The sequence below is a fragment of the Xiphophorus maculatus genome, unplaced genomic scaffold (genome assembly GCF_002775205.1).
Source record: "Xiphophorus maculatus strain JP 163 A unplaced genomic scaffold, X_maculatus-5.0-male Unplaced_Scaffold_BN000010F, whole genome shotgun sequence".
In the NCBI taxonomy this organism is placed as follows: domain Eukaryota; kingdom Metazoa; phylum Chordata; class Actinopteri; order Cyprinodontiformes; family Poeciliidae; genus Xiphophorus; species Xiphophorus maculatus.
Genome location: NW_019369753.1, coordinates 24,937 through 40,843, shown reverse-complemented (window position 1 = coordinate 40,843; position 15,907 = coordinate 24,937). Strand labels below are relative to the sequence as shown.

At 39.4% G+C, this 15,907-nt stretch overlaps 2 protein-coding genes across 2 annotated transcripts; both read right to left on the bottom strand.

Annotated features, from left to right (window-relative positions):
* Positions 1–1,429: 1,429 nt before the first annotated feature.
* LOC106700306 (trypsin-like) lies at positions 1,430–3,564 on the bottom strand. The gene is made up of 6 exons (XM_014475552.2): positions 3,528–3,564; positions 2,647–2,839; positions 2,379–2,564; positions 2,017–2,078; positions 1,788–1,915; positions 1,430–1,694 (listed from the first exon to the last, which is right to left on the bottom strand). The coding sequence occupies exons 1-6, from the start codon at positions 3,562–3,564 to the stop codon at positions 1,545–1,547; spliced, it is 756 nt and encodes a 251-aa protein (XP_014331038.1). The 3' UTR covers positions 1,430–1,544.
* A 2,933-nt stretch (positions 3,565–6,497) lies between these two features.
* Positions 6,498–8,112, bottom strand: LOC102219962 (cationic trypsin-like). Its single transcript, XM_005816657.2, has 6 exons — positions 8,073–8,112; positions 7,650–7,842; positions 7,382–7,567; positions 7,012–7,073; positions 6,786–6,910; positions 6,498–6,692 (listed from the first exon to the last, which is right to left on the bottom strand). The coding sequence occupies exons 1-6, from the start codon at positions 8,110–8,112 to the stop codon at positions 6,543–6,545; spliced, it is 756 nt and encodes a 251-aa protein (XP_005816714.2). The 3' UTR covers positions 6,498–6,542.
* Positions 8,113–15,907: the final 7,795 nt, after the last annotated feature.

Genomic DNA, 15,907 nt, shown 5'->3' with positions numbered 1-15,907 from the left:
AGACGAGCTATGCGGAGGAGTTTGACAGCCTGACGCACCTGCAACCGATTCCAGTAACCGGCGGCAGGTTTCTTAATAAGCGTTGGAACCACCAGTCATCGCTCGATGGTTACCACTTGTTGGTCAGACTCAGCCCTAAAATCTCTCATAGTCCGTGTCAAGTATTGTCCAGTCATTTTGTCCTTTTCTCTCTGTTACCTCACAGACCTTGATCCCACTTCCCGGAGCCAAGCCTGGAGCTTCGCTGGTCGGGCGCGTTTCACTGGTTGGCACCTCCAAGCCGTTCCGATCCGCTGCTGTCCCGGACCCCCGAACCTACCTGGACTCTCGTTCCCCTTCTGACGTCCTCTAGTCTTGATTCTTGAACAATCGTTTAACTGATTAAAAACAAACCCTCTTAACAGTAAAGTCTGTTCTTCTGTGCGCACCTGCATGTGGGAAAGGAAACTAAAATCCAACATGACAAATAAACATGTTTATTAGTTTTACCTGTTTTTAAATATTTCCTTAAAACTTCTTTCATTCCAGATTTTGACTTTTAAATTGTTTTTAACTTTGTACTTCTTTATTAAAAATGTGATGTTTATTAATTTTAAATTATTAGGATTTGATCATTTGTCAATTGTATCAACTGTTTCATTATTTTTGTGCACAGCTCTTTGATCCTGTTGGAGTTTAAAGTTCTCTAGAAATAAATCTGGAAGAGTAACTCCAGAGCTGCAGAGTTTAGTTCAATCTGGAGAGACTCAGACGGAGATGAGAAGACAATTAGAGGAGTTTATTGACAAACAGAATTTAAAGTCTTTGGTGCTCGGGCCCTGGCTGGGGATAACGGTTATCACAGCGTTAGCGATAGGCTTCAGATGAGCATCCCTGATGCTGTTAGGAACGTCATCCCCCAGGGCCCGGCACTGGTGGTGGAGGTTGAAGAAGGGTGCGGGCCTCAGGACCGGGCGAATGGAGGAGAAGGGGTGGTGGTGGGTTGAGCTCGGCTGGAGAGCGAAGGACGCCATGAATGAAGGTCCTTATCAGCTGGGACTTGGTCGATGATTGGACGTGACGTGGCTTGGTCCGGCGTTGATAGGTCGACGATTGTGGGCAGGTCGCTTCAATTAACGGGTCCCGGTGGGGATAAAAGAGTCTTCCAGTTTGAATTTGCGCCTAGGCTTCATATGCTGCATGTTCATTTCTGATGTAAAATAAAGACAAAAAGTGAATAAATAAATTACTTCTGGTGTTCCTCTTCATGTGATTTAAAACTTGTCACGTTTTTAGACTCAGTTCAGGGAAAATATCAAGTGAACAAACTGAACCATGAATATAAAGACAATCAGCCAGGAAATGTTTCTTTTTCATGCATTTATTGGTTTATTTTTAATTTCTGATGCAGAGAAAGCTCAATTGGGGAGGTCAAGATCAGGTGAGAAAAACAAAACTATGAATTTATTCTAATTCTACAATGATGTGGATCAAACTGATGAAGATACAATTATAAAATTTGAGAGGAAATTTGATGAGAATTTTATTTCATGATAGTTTATGTTTTATTTAAGCCCAGTAATTCTTTTAATCCACTTCTTGTATTGAGTCACATCCAAGAATGCGGCTGGTCTCTGACATGCATAGCGTGGTCCACCAAAAGAAATCACACCATAAATCTTGTTGCCGAGCATCGCTGCTCCACCATCATCATCCTGTAGAAAAATTGATATCAATATATTTATTTATGTTGTAAAACAGAAAAGTCTTCTAATCGCTGCAGAGAGATATTCAAGAAAGAAACTTACATAGCAGACATCCTTGTTCGGTGCTTTAACACGGATTATAGACCCAATTAACGGCACAGAGAGGGAAGCACCAACAATTTCCATGTTGACACATTGAAGATGTGCCGGAATAGGAGAATTGGGGGGCACTGTAGAGAAACATGAGAATCATAAAAATTTTCTTAACTCAACCTTCTCTGTAGAGACAGAAACAAAGATTTTATTCTCATAACTTCAATATTTCTTTCACATTGCTCATTATTGGGGCCGGTTGTCGTTGCTCCCTCTCCTGCCAGCTGAACAACATCGCCTCTAAAACACAAGAATAAAAAGTAAAAATAAAAGATAATGTAGAAAATTAATTGTTAAGAACAATGAAAGAGCAGAAAATAAATCCATGAAGGACTTCATCCACTGACACAGGAGTGTCCACCTCCAGTCCTCAGTGTGTCCTCCATCCTTTACATGCGTCTCTGGTCCAACACACCTGAGCTAAAGGGGTTTGGGTTCTGCTGGTGGCCTGATTACCTGACTCAGGTGTGCTGAAGCAGAGGCAGCAGGACTGGAGGAGTGGAGACAGAAAACCTGAAGTCATGTTTTTGATCGTCTTACCTATTAAGACGATACCTGCGGTCTGGTAGCTGAGGAAGTGGGACATCTGTTACTGGTGTCTCAAGCTTCAGCAACATGAGGTCATGCTGCTGGAAATTACGACGAAAAATCACAGGAGCTTGTTGGATCATCTGTCTCTGCGGCCAAGCAGTCCGTGGATGAACTTTTAACACTGCTACGTTAGTCCTGCAGAAAATATTAGATTATAATGAACAGACAGAAAACCTGATCATCTGCAGATAAAACTGTCTTCATGTCTCTTTCCTACCATCCTGGCTCCAACTGCCAGCAGTGAGCTACAGTCAGAATCCACTGAGGGTGGATCAGAGATCCTCCACAGCGGCTCATATGAGTACCATTGCTGCTCTCCAGCCGAACATGATAAAGACGCTCCGTGTCATGACAGTCATAACCTCCAATGATTCTCTTCTGCAGAGAAACATCTGAGTTCACTGAAACACCTGAAAAAGAAAAAGGAGGACTTTACTCAGAAATCAGGTGCAAACATGGTTTCAGGAATAGAAAAAGGATAAACAGTGTAAGAGTCAAAAATGTCAGTTTGAACATTGTTTGTTGTGTATGCTTTTTGCATATTTGGATATTTTCTTAGCAATAAGGTTTTATTTTAGTATGTTTCTTTTGTAGAAAAGCGCCACCTAAAGGACATAATTGAAAATTTATGAAAAGTGCTGTGTCACTTAGTTCAGAAAAGAAAATTCAATGTGGTATGGTCAACTAAGCTCTACACAGTTGTTGACCGTTAAAATGTGGAATGCTGTGCAAGATTGAAGAATTCTTATGTAATGTCTGCTCGAAGAAAAGTAAAGTTCGTCGTTCATCAGACTTTGTGTGGACTCGTAAGTACTTTTTTAATGCACAAAAGCATATTGTCAGACAGAAACATGTGAGCTAAGCTAACAAACATCAACAAAGAAAGAAAACTGAAGCTGGTTGAACAATATAGTGGCTTTAGACCAGAACAAATAAGCAACCACTACAAACAGTTAAAGATTAAAAAGCATCACAGTTTATATGCTAAGATGTTTCAGTCTGAAATAGAATCAGAGGGAAGTTTGAGAGTCACAGAGAGCAGCAGCCTCACTGGAACCAGTGGAAGTGTCTCCAGTGTGTCCGGTGTTTCCAACTCACCCAGCCCCAGCAGCAACAGAAAATTCAGCAGAGCCATTGCTGGTCCAGCTTCCTGTGAATGTCTGCAGTCCTGCAGCAGCTTTTACACACTGTGTACAACTTCCTGCTAGAAAGAAAGCCACCAATCACAGGACAGAAACTGATCTGACCAATCACAGGACAGAAACGCTGTCATCTGCATACAGAGAAACTTTAACATCTCATCATTCTAAAGAAACTTGACGAGTTTTTGTTCCATTGACAGATTATTTCACTAATAAAACATTTTCCCCTCTTATAACTTAAATAACCAACCAATGAAGCAATAACTTCTTCATCAATATTAAGGAATTGACTCAAACCAAGCAGCTAACATATTTTCATATTAAAACATATAGCATATTTTCAACATATTAAAAAGAAAACTATGGTAAAATTTTATCCAATGTGATTCTTTTTATTAAAGACACAGACCTCTTTCATCACCCATGATTCTTTGCTTTTACTGTTTTTCTTGATTGCTTTGATACATTTGTGAACACAAGAGGCTGAACAGCAGCACTTAAAGTCAAAGTGACACATTTTGTTAGAAAACGACTAAAATAATGCCACAACATTTAAAATATTAAACAAAAGCAAATATTACTCTCAATCGGCCTTGAAATAAACATGGCATGTTCCAATCAATCATTACATAATAAAGGACAAAATACAAAACTTGATCTTCAGTGAAGCCCAGAGGTTTTCAAAGTGTGGGAGATCAAGTCTACATGATAGTCTTCATGCTAGCCAGCCATCCATTTTCTTACACTCTTGTCTCCAGTGGGGTCAGGACAGATGCCGTTGCCTATCTCCAGCAAGATATTTCGAGGGCAAGAGGCAGGGTACACGTCGAACAGGTCGCTGCCACAGAGACGTAAAAGTTCTGTTGTAGATTTAATTAACAATCAAACTCACAGAATAATACAATGTCCAACGAACAGAAATAAACCCAAAACAGAGACACAAAGAAACCATGAGGAAACCAGGGAGAAGGGATGAGGAGCAGTGGCATGGAGTAACAAAACGAACAGGGGAGTAACAGTCTGTGACTTGACTAATTAGAGACATGAAGACATGATCTTTTCTCTGTTTTATCTTCTCACATGCACACAGGGCCGTGCAGAAACCTTTGGAGGTATGAGCTCAAAGTTAAAAAGGGGCACACTGAACAAGATCTTAAAACATTGAACAACAATATAGCAACAACCCATATTAGTCAAGAATCTAATATTTAATCTGATTATACTATATCACTGTCATCAATTGGGGACAATGCAAAGCAAATGCAGTTTATGTTTCCCTGATAGGTTTAATGTTGCTGTTTCTGCTGCTGACAGTCCTGGAGGGCTGAGTTGATCTGAGACTGAAGTTGTTAAACAGACCAGAGGAGAGAAGGTCTCTGGTTATGAAGTTATGAAATAAGTAACTTTGCTGCTATTTTAATAAATAAACCATAATAATATCTGACTGTTTAACCTCTATAACAACTTGGCTGCAGCCTGCTTTAAAGAACAAAAACGCTCAGAGGGGTTAACTCTATGTCATTTTTCTATGTTAGCACCTCTGAGATCTAGAATTATAAGACTGAGAAATCAAGAAAAAGAAAATTCAGTAGCTGCTGGTAGGGGCCTCCAGACATCCTGGAGCCCAAAAAATGGTTGGGACAGTTTTAGATTATCTATCTAAAACTGTAGCAGTCGTCTTTTGAGAATGACAATGTTATTAAATTTTATTTAATCCATTCAGAAGAGGGAGAAAAAAATTAAGAATAAATAGTGCATTTTGGATTTAATTAGGAAGTTTACTTTGTAAAATGCTAAGAATCGTCTTGATTGTTGTTCTGACTGTCTGTGCTCCCCATCAATCCGTCCTCTTTTATGGTAGTGTGTGTGTGTGTATATATTCGTAAATAGCATATTAATAAGCTTTATGATGTCATTTCAGGTTCAATGACCTGTGCTGTTTGGTTACACATTTTGAATGGTGTGCTATGACTGTCAGACAACTTATTAATGTGCGAAAAAAAGAGTTTGCTTGGATCAGATGTTTGTGTATAATTTCAAATAAAAACTTGTTTTCCAGATGTGCTATAAAATTTACAAAGAACTTCTGTCATGTATAAATTTTTGAAAATTAAATTGTAATTTCTGAAACGTTTTACATTATTACCATGTAATTTAGATTTTAATGTTTCTCTTAATGTTTTTAAGATAATTCTTTTTTATAGCTTTATGTAACACAACAAAACATTCTAAATTTAAAAATTATAAATCAGCAATGACACTTTAACTGCAAAACAGGAACGTTTTCAATAATTTTTATGTCAAATTTGTGGCAACCAGAAGCTACCATTAATTAGTTTGACGTGTTTTTAAATATTTTCTTAGAACGTCTTTCATTCCAGATTGACTTTTAAAATGTTTTTAATTATTTCACTTTTTATTTCTTTGAATCTTTATTAAAAATGTGTTATTTTTAAATTATTAGGATTTTATTATTTGTAAAGTGTATTATGTGACTTCTGTTTCATTATTTTTGTGCACAGCTCTTTGGTCCTGTTGCAGTTTAAAGTTCTCTAGAACTAAATCAGGAAGAGTAACCCCAGAGCTGCAGAGTTTAGATGCTGCATGTTCATTTCTGATGTAAAATAAAGACAAAAACTGAATAAATAAATTACTTCTGGTGTTCCTCCTCATGTGATTTAAAACCCATGAAACGTTTTTAGACTCAGTTCAGGAAAAATATCATCTGAACAAACTGAACCATGAATATAAAGACAATCAGCCAGGAAATGTTTCTTTTTCATGCATTTATTGATTTATTTTTCATTTCTGATGTGCAGAGAAAGCTCCATTATGGAGGTCAAGATCAGGTGAGAAAAACAAATATATTTATTTATTATAATTCTACTGAGATGTGGATCAAACTGATGAAGATACAATTATAAAATTATATGTTTAAGGAAATTTAATGAGAATTTTATTTCATGATAGTTTATTTAAGCCCAGTTTTTCTTCTAATCCAGCCCTTGTATTCACACACATCCAAGATTGTAGCAGGTCTCTGACATGCGTAGTATACTCCACCAAAAGAAATCACACCATAAATCTTGTCGCCGAGCATTGCTGCTCCACCAGAGTCGCCCTGTAGAAAAATGTATATCAATATATTTATTTAAGTTGTTAAGCAGAAAAGTCTTCTAATCGCTGCAGAGAGATATTCAAGAAACAAACTTACATTGCAGACATTCTTGTTCGGAGCTTTAACATGGAATATAGACCCACTTAACGGCAAGAAGAGGTAAACACCAACAACTTCCATGTCGACACATTGAAGGTGTGCTGGAATAGCAGCATTGATTACTGTAGAGAAACATGAGAGTCATAAAAATGTTCTTAACTCAACCTTCTCTGTAGAGACAGAAACAAAGATTTTATTCTCATAACTTCAATATTTATCTCACCTCGCTGATTATTGGGGCCGGCTGTTGTTGCTGCCTCTCCTGCCAGCTGAACAACATCGTCTCTAAAACACAAGAATAAAATGTAAAAATACACGATAACAATGTAGAAAATTAATTGTCATGAAGAACAATGAAAGAACAGAAAAGAAATCTGAACTTCATCCACTGACACAGGAGTGTCCACCTCCAGTCCTCAGTGTGTCTTGTGTCCTTTACATGTGTCTCTGGTCCAACACACCTGAGCTAAAAGGGTTCTGGTTGTGCTGGTTGCCTGATTACCTGACTCAGGTGTGTTGAAGCAGAGGCAGCAGGACTGGAGGAGTGGAGACAGAAAACCTGAAGTCATGTTTTTGATCAGAGAAAAACTTACTTTTTAAGACGATACCTGCAGTCTGGTAGCCTAGGAAGTGGGACATCTGTTACTGGTGTCTGAAGTTTCAGTAACATGATGTCATGCTTCTGGCGGTGGATAATATAAATCACAGGAGCTTGTTGGATCATCTGTCTCTGCTCGCCAGCAGTCCGTGGATGAACTTTTAACATTGCTACATTAGTCCTGCAGAAAATATTAGATTATAATGAACGGACAGAAAACCTGATCATCTGCAGATAAAACTGTCTTTATGTTTCTTTCCTACCATCCTGGCTCTGACTTCCAGCAGTGAGCTGCAGTCAGGATCCACTGAGGGTGGATCAGAGATCCTCCACATCGCTTCATATGAGTACCATTGCTGCTCTCCAGCCGAACATGATAAAGACGCTCCGTGTCATGGCAGTTTTGACCTCCAATGATTCTCTTCTGCAGAGAAACATCTGAGTTCACTGAAACACCTGAAAAAGAAAAAGGAGGACTTTACTCAGAAATCAGGTGCAAACATGGCAGCTGGAACAGAAAAAGAATAAACAGTTAAAGATTATAAAGCATCACAGTTTATATGCAAAGATATTTCAGTCTGAAACAGAAACAGAGAGAAGTTTGTGAATCACAGAGAGCAGCAGCCTTACTGGAACCAGTGGAAGTGTGTCCAGTGTGTCCGGTGTTTCCAGTGTCTCCAACTCACCCAATCCCAGCAGCAGCAGCAGAACCTTCAGCAGAGCCATTGCTGGTCCAGCTTCCTCTGAATGTCGGAAGGGCTGTAGCAGCTTTTAAACTCTGTTCATGACTTCCTGTTGGAAAGAAAGCCACCAATCACAGAACAGAATCTGATCTGTGCTGTCATCTGCATACAGAGAAACTTTAACATCTCATCGTTCTAAAGAAACTTGAAAAGAGTTTTTGTTCCATTGACAGATTATTTCATTAATAACAAAACATTTCTCCCTATAATAACTTGACTAATCAGCAAATGAAACTAGAACTTTTTCATCGATATTAAGGAATTGACTCAAAACAAGCAGTTAACATATTTTGCCTCAAAGTTCCTTCTAACTTAGTTTTGCTTTATCTCAAATGAGCTGAGCGATTTGCAGTAGAAAATAGACTAAAAATAATTGGGAAATGTTCTAGTTTTGGAGTGCACAAGCTTGTGTAGAGCCCTGGAAATATGTTAAGAATGTGATCATGTTAAATTAATAGGTATAATTATTTTATTGGGCAAGCATTCATTTGATTTAGTATTTAGTTCGAACAATTCATTTGGTTTATGACTAAATATGTGCTCAAACTACTTTATTATTTTTTATTTCATAGATTTCTGTCATAGATTTCTGTCATGAAATGCCCTTTAAGAAGGACACAATGCATGATGATAGTTGAAAGTTCATGCCCTGGGGATATATACGAAAAGAGAGAAAACTATAGGAAAAATATCAACTGAACAAACCGCTGTATGCTCGAACCGTGGATTTTGTTTAATAAAGTTGCACAAAAGCGAAGACGTTTGAGATTTTTAGTTCTTTTTAAGGGTGCAGCACTTGCAGTGAGTTTTGCTCAAGAGAAAACTTGATTGCAAACTTGATGAAAAAAAACTTAATTTTCTGAAAAAAGAGCGACTCATCCTTGTTTTCAGATTGATGTTTTTTTAAGAGAAAACTGTTTGGTTTCCTGTTTACAATAATTCACATCTGCCTTTGACTATAGACTAGAATCATTTTGTTTATTGATGAGCTGTGAAAATGATCCTCTATAAACAGAAAATGGTTTGCTTCTTTTATTTTGAAAAAGAACAATATTACAGAGTTGGGTGGTAAAGAGCATTTGCATTTGTTGTAAATGCAAAATTACAACCAAAAATTTCAACTCACAGAAATTCACCTAATTAAATGAAAACAATTCAGATTTTTAAAACACATTTAAAAGAAAACTATGGTAAAATTTTTAACCAATGTGATTTTTTTATTAAAGATGCAGACCTCTTTCATCACCCATGATTCTTTGCTTTTACTGTTTTTCTTGATTGCTTTGATACATTTGTGAACACAAGAGGCTGAACAGCAGCACTTAAAGTCAAAGTGACACATTTTGTTAGCAAAAGACTCAACCTGTGCTACAACATTTAAAATATTAAACAAAAGCAAATGTTACTCTCAATCAGCCTTGAAATAAACATGACATGTTCCAATTAATCATTACATAATAAATGACAAAATATAAAACTTGATCTTCAGTGAAGCCCAGAGGTTTTCAAAATGTGATCAAGTCTACATGTTAGCCTACATGCTAGCCATCCATTCCGTTTTCATGATCGCCATGTGTGAAACACTGCAGTTTAGTTTTGATTTTGAAAAAACAGCAGGATAATAAAAACAGAAATCCATCACCTCACACTGCAAATGCACCAATTTCCACCATTTTCGTCCAGTTTCTAATACAAATATCTTAGTAGACTTGAAATTAGACAAATCTAACTTTTCAGCAAGATGGAGGAGTTTCTTTTAAGCAAATGATTCCTTAATATTGGCAAAAATGTACGAGTTTTAACTGAAATAATCTGCCAGTGGATCTAGTACTTTTTTTAAAACCAATACTGAGGAATTATTAACTTTAAACAAACTCTTATTTGATGCTAAAAAGTTACTTGTTGATGTCATATTTTAAGTGAGCTTAGACATTTGCACTGGAAACTAGACCAAAACAATTTGGTAAGATTTTGTGTTTTTACAGAACAGCAAACCAAGTCAACATCACTTTCTGTAGGCTTGTAATGTCATATTAAAGGTAATTTCTTGTTAGTCTTTTCTAATACTAATTTATGAGCGTTTGAAGAAGTTTAGCTCATCATTAACTCTAATCCATTTCATCAAGATTAATGAAAGTAATCAATTTGAATCCCTACCTGTACAATGAATCTTTATAATATATGTTTAACTTTTTTTACTTAAATTACTGAGATCCTTTAATAATAGTAATTTCACCTCATATGTTATAAAATGTGTCACTTAAAGATGTTCACACTTTTCCAACCTTGTCCATGCGTATTACAACCAGCTGGAAAATGTAAGTGTGATAACATGATCCCAAACCATTGGACCACTAACAACAAATAATGTGTCAAGTGGTAACTCTCACAAGCCTGTGTAATGTTCAGATATATGAAATGCCATCATTTTACATTCCTATTTCCTGTAATATAATCTGTCTATAAATAACCAATTTCATGTATAGCAGCCAGTGGACAGCTATCCAAAAGCAATTTTCTTGTGTTTATATGGGTTTTTATTTTGTAAATGTAGACAGACCACTAAAGTGGACTCTAGTGCATCACACAATACACTGAAACCACTAGTGGCCATTAACTGCAAGTGCAAGAAAATTTAGTTAAAGTACATATGGCGGAAAGATGAAAATCACAGTCTGTGAATTCACTAAAATTAATGATTACATATTAATCTGCTAATTTAAAAAAACATCTGTTTTACGTGGCTAAAAGTTAGTTTGGTGTAAAGTGGAGCTAATGTGCTAACAAAGATCAAGTTAAGGACAAACATCAATACAAAAAAACAGAAAAAAAAGCAAAGATTCTACATTGTGGAAAACAAAAAGACTATTGTAACTAAAATTTCCTTCGTAAAAGAAACTATGAATCTTATGATTTTATAGACAAGAAATTCATAATGAACACTCTGTTATGGACAAAAGGACTCTTTGTCTTTTCTCTGTTTTATCTCCTCACATGCACACAGGGCCGTGCAGAAATATTAGGAGGGGCAGGGGTTCAAAGTTAAAAAGGAAAAGAACAAGATCTTAAAATATTGTACAACAACATAGCAACAACCCATATTTGTCAAGAATCTAATATTTAATCAGATCATACTATATCATTGTCATCATGAAAGGACAATGCAAAGCAAATGTAGTTTATGTTTCCCTGATAGGTTTAATGTTGCTGTTTCTGTCATGTTCCGTGTTTTTCTGTGTGTTTATTTTGAGTTTCCTGTGTCTCTGAGTCTCCGTGTTGTCCTGTCTCTCTTTGATTACTCCCAGGTGTTTCTCATTCCCTAATTACCTCCTGTGTATTTAGTCTCACCTGTGTCTCTGTGTTTTGTCGGGTCCTTGTCGCTTGTTGCGTCGTGTTTGACGAGTCTGCCTGTGTCACCCGTTGTGAGCATCTGCCCTGCGCTCCTTTGTGCTGCCTGGTCTGTTGGACTTTGGTTTTCATTAAAAAACTATCTATTCATCTCGACCTGGGTCTGTTGCCTCTGCCTTCACCACACCATTTCATGACAGTTTCTGCTGCTGACAGTCCTGGAGGGCTGAGTTGATCTGAGACTGAAGTTGTTAAACAGACCAGAGGAGAGAAGGTCTCTGGTTATGAAGTTATGAAATAAGTATATTTGCTGCATTTTATTAAATAAACCCTAATAATATCTGACTGTTTAAACTCTATAACAACTTGGCTGCAGACTGTTTTAAAGATTAAAAAAAAGCTTGGAGGGGTTAACTCTGTCATTTTTCTATGTTAGCACCTCTGAGATCTAAAATTATAAGACTGAGATATCAAGGCAAAGAAAACTCAGTAGCTGCTGGTAGGGGCCTTTCAGGGGCCCGTCAAGACATTCAGGGCCCTCCAGATACTGAGAGGCCCCTAGAAATGGTTGAGTTGTAACAGATTATAGATCTAAAACTGTAGCAGTCATCTATTGAGAATGACAATGTTATTACATTTTATTTAGTGCATTCAGCAGAGAAAACATAAATAAAAATTAAAGCTGCAAGCAGCCTCGGGCGGCCCTCGCAGCAAGCGCCGCTCCGGCCTATTGGCCACCGCGGGGGTTCCGGCCACCGCAGAAGCTCTCGCTCGGTTTCCAGAGCCGCAGCCCGCTCCCCACCGCAGAAGCTCCGGCGCAGTTTCCAGCACCGCCGCCCGCCAGCCGCCGCAGAAGCTGTCGCGCATTTTCCCCGCCCGTCCACCGGGCGACACGCGTGAATGCGTTCGGCGGCGCTGCCCGACGACTGTCGAAAAATCTGGCGCAGATCGGTCGATGCGTCGAGGAGATACAACCCATGTATTACCTTAGGGGGCGCAGTGGCGCCAAATTACATTTCAAACCCGTTGGGCTCTTTAGAGGTGAACAAAGGTCATACATATCCAGTTTGGCGCCAATCGGATGATCTATGCCTGAATAAGAACCAAACGTATGCATATGGCGAGGGACTGATATTCGCCGTTTGGCCACGCCCACAGGGTTCAGCCAGCAGCGAGCATTGACAGAGTTTATCATCCGAATCATCTTGATTAGGTCAAGAGAGCCATAAACGGAGCTTTCCAAGTAAAAAAACGGCACGTCCTGTTCTGAGGGGGCGGGGCTTATATGACGTCATAATATGATGACATAGGGTCGTCAAGGAACCCACCAGGGTCACTCGTGCAAAGTTTGGTGCAGAAGCTATCGACCGTTCACAGTAAAATACAAGACTTCCTGTTGTCAGAGGGCGTGGCCTAGGTGATGTCATCATTTGACCATTGGATATTATTGGACACAAGATAATGATCAATAACTCAAACTTTGGTGTCTCTGTCAGTTTTTGTGTTAGAATTACAAATTATTTAATTTTTTCCTTTTCAATTCAACATTGAACTGTCATTCCGTAGGGCAATGCTGCCCTCTGGTGTCGAATTACTGAAATTACTGAAATAGTTTCATTATTTCAGTAATTCGACACCAGAGGGCAGCATTGCCCTACGGAATGACTAAATATCCCCTTTGTAATTGACTGTGTAATATGTCAATCACAGGGGATCTTTGACCCCTGCTAACCCCCCTTCAACATGCTCCAAAACTCACCAATTTGATAACTTTAAATCAAACATGCCTTGTGATCAGACTGACCAAGTTTGAAGTCGATCAATCGAAATCCCTAGGAGGAGTTCGATCAAATACGAAGGCTGTAAACGTCAAAATCGAGGTCAAATGAACTTCAATCTAAAATGGCCGACTTTCTGTTGGGTTTAGAGCATGGCTCTAAGAGACTTTTTTGTACGTCCTGACAAGATACACATGTGTACCAAGTTTCGTAATTCTAAGTTAAAGCATCGCTTGGGGCTGATTTTTAAAAATATTCTAGGGGACCGTATAGAGAAATTAGGCCACGCCCACCAAATTTCGCTATGGATTCCTGTTGGCAGGTTGATAAGGATCCATCCTAGTGAGTTTGGAGCAGCTCACCCCGAAACTGTGGAATTCAGAGCCAAACGAAATTCGATGGCGTTCGCAACGCCGCCACGCCCACCTGCTTCATCGCAGCCGGTCGGGGTTGGAATCCCCAACACACCAACATGTCTTCTGTCTCTGGACACAGTTTCATGTTGATTAGGTCAAAGGGCTAAGATAGCGACCGTTCACAGTAAAACATGACACTTCCTGTTCTCAGGGGGCGTGGCTTAAGTGATGTCATCATTTCACCACAGGGTATTTTAGGACATCTTATGACAATCAATCACTGAACGTTTGGTCCCTCTATGTGTTTTTATATAGGAAATATAAGAGTTTCGTGTTTCATGGCGAGTAGGTGAACTTTGACCCCTGCTAACCCCCCTTCAACATGCTCCAAAACTCACCAATTTGATAACTTTAAATCAGACATGCCTTATGATCAGACTGACCGAGTTTGAAGCCGATCAATCGAAATCCCTAGGAGGAGTTCGATCAAATACGAAGGCTGTAAACGTCAAACTCGAGGTCCAAAATGGACCTTCAATACAAAATGGCCGACTTCCTGTTGGGTTTAGAGCATGGCTCCAAGAGACATTTTTGTACATCCTAAAAAGATACACATATGTACCAAGTTTCGTAATTCTAGGATAAAGCATGGCCTGGGGCTGTTCATTTAAAATACTCTAGGGGTCGCTATAGAGAAATTAGGCCACGCCCACCAAATTTTGTTATGAATTCCTGTCGGTGGGTGGATAAGGATCCATCCTAGTGAGTTTGGAGCAGCTGGGCCCGAAATTGTGGAATTTAGAGCCAAACGAAATTCGACGGCGTTCGCAACGCCGCCACGCCCACCTGCTTCATCGCAGCCGGTCGGGGTTGGAATCCACAACACACCAACATGTCTTCTGTCTCTGGACACAGTTTCATGTTGATTAGGTCAAAGGGCTAAGATAGCGACCGTTCACAGTAAAACATGACACTTCCTGTTCTCAGGGGGCGTGGCCTACTTAAAAAAATAATTTCACCACAGGGTATTTTAGGACACCCGATGACGACCAATCTCTGAAAGTTTGGTCCCTCTCTGTGTTTTTGTATAGGAAATATAAGAGTTTCGTGTTTCATGGCGAGTAGGTGAACTTTGACCCCTGCTAACCCCCCTTCAACATACTCCAAAACTCACCAATTTGATAACTTTAAATCAAACATGCCTTATGATCAGACTGACCAAGTTTGAAGCCGATCAATCGAAATCCCTAGGAGGAGTTCGATCAAATACGAAGGCTGTAAACGTCAAACTCGAGGAAAAAAATGGACGTTCAAGACAAAATGGCTGACTTCCTGTGATATTTGCACTTCTAAATCTATACCTAATTCTGAGCATCTTGGTGAGCTCTACATGTGTACCAAATTTCATGTCTCTACGATAAAGTAAATGAATAGCAAAATTTCCTTTGAAAATTGCTAGTTGGCGCCGTTGAGCCAATTTTTTTGCGATTTTTGCATCGACCTTAAAATTCAAAATTTTTAAACTGCCTAGTCGCGACCGCCAAGTTTGGTGCGTTTTTGAATATGATAAAGCCCCCAAAAAGGCACCTCTTTGGGGGGTAAGAATAATAAGAATTAAAGCTGCAAGCAGCCTCGAGCGGCCCTCGCAGCAAGCGCCGCTCCGGCCTATTGGCCACCGCGGGGGTTCCGGCCACCGCAGAAGCTCTCGCACGTTTTCCAGAGCCGCATCCCGCTCCCCACCGCAGAAGCTCTGCCGCAGTTTCCAGCACCGCCGTCCGCTAGCCGCCGCAGAAGCTGTCGTGCATTTTCCCCGCCCGTCCACCGGGCGACACGCGTGAATGCGTTCGGCGGCGCTCCCCGACGACTGTCAAAAAATCTGGTGCAGATCGGTCGATGCGTCGAGGAGATACGGCCGATGTATTAACTTAGGGGGCGCAGTGGAGTCAAATTACATTTCAACCTCGTCGGGCTCTTTAGAGGTGAACAAAGGTCATACATATCCAGTTTGGCGCCAATCGGATGATCTATGTGTGAATTAGAGCCAAACGTATGAATATGGCGAGGGACTGATATTCGCCATTTGGCCACGCCCACACGGTTCAGCCAGAAGCGAGCATTGACAGAGCTCATCATCCGAATTACCTTGATTAGGTCAAGAGAGCCATAAACGGAGCTTTCCAAGGAAAAAAAAGACACTTCCTGTTGTCAGGGGGCGTGGCCTACGTGATGTCATCATTTAACCATTGGATATTATTGGACACAAGATAATGATCAATAACTGAAGGTTTGGTGTCTC

What these genes read in the sequence shown, in the direction of transcription:
- LOC102219962 (XM_005816657.2), bottom strand. Translation starts at nt 8,112, where the DNA reads ATGGCTCTGCTGAAGGTTCTGCTGCTGCTGCTGGGATTGG. An exon ending in CGGCCCCAATAATCAGCGAG is followed by an intron (nt 6,911 to 7,011) that starts GTGAGATAAATA and finishes GTTTCTCTACAG; the next exon opens with TAATCAATGCTGCTATTCCA. An exon ending in CGAACAAGAATGTCTGCAAT is followed by an intron (nt 6,693 to 6,785) that starts GTAAGTTTGTTT and finishes ATTTTTCTACAG; the next exon opens with GGCGACTCTGGTGGAGCAGC.
- LOC106700306 (XM_014475552.2), bottom strand. Translation starts at nt 3,564, where the DNA reads ATGGCTCTGCTGAATTTTCTGTTGCTGCTGGGGCTGG. An exon ending in TCTGTTGCTGCTGGGGCTGG is followed by an intron (nt 2,840 to 3,527) that starts GTGAGTTGGAAA and finishes TTTCTTTTTCAG; the next exon opens with GTGTTTCAGTGAACTCAGAT. An exon ending in TGGCAGTTGGAGCCAGGATG is followed by an intron (nt 2,565 to 2,646) that starts GTAGGAAAGAGA and finishes TATTTTCTGCAG; the next exon opens with GACTAACGTAGCAGTGTTAA.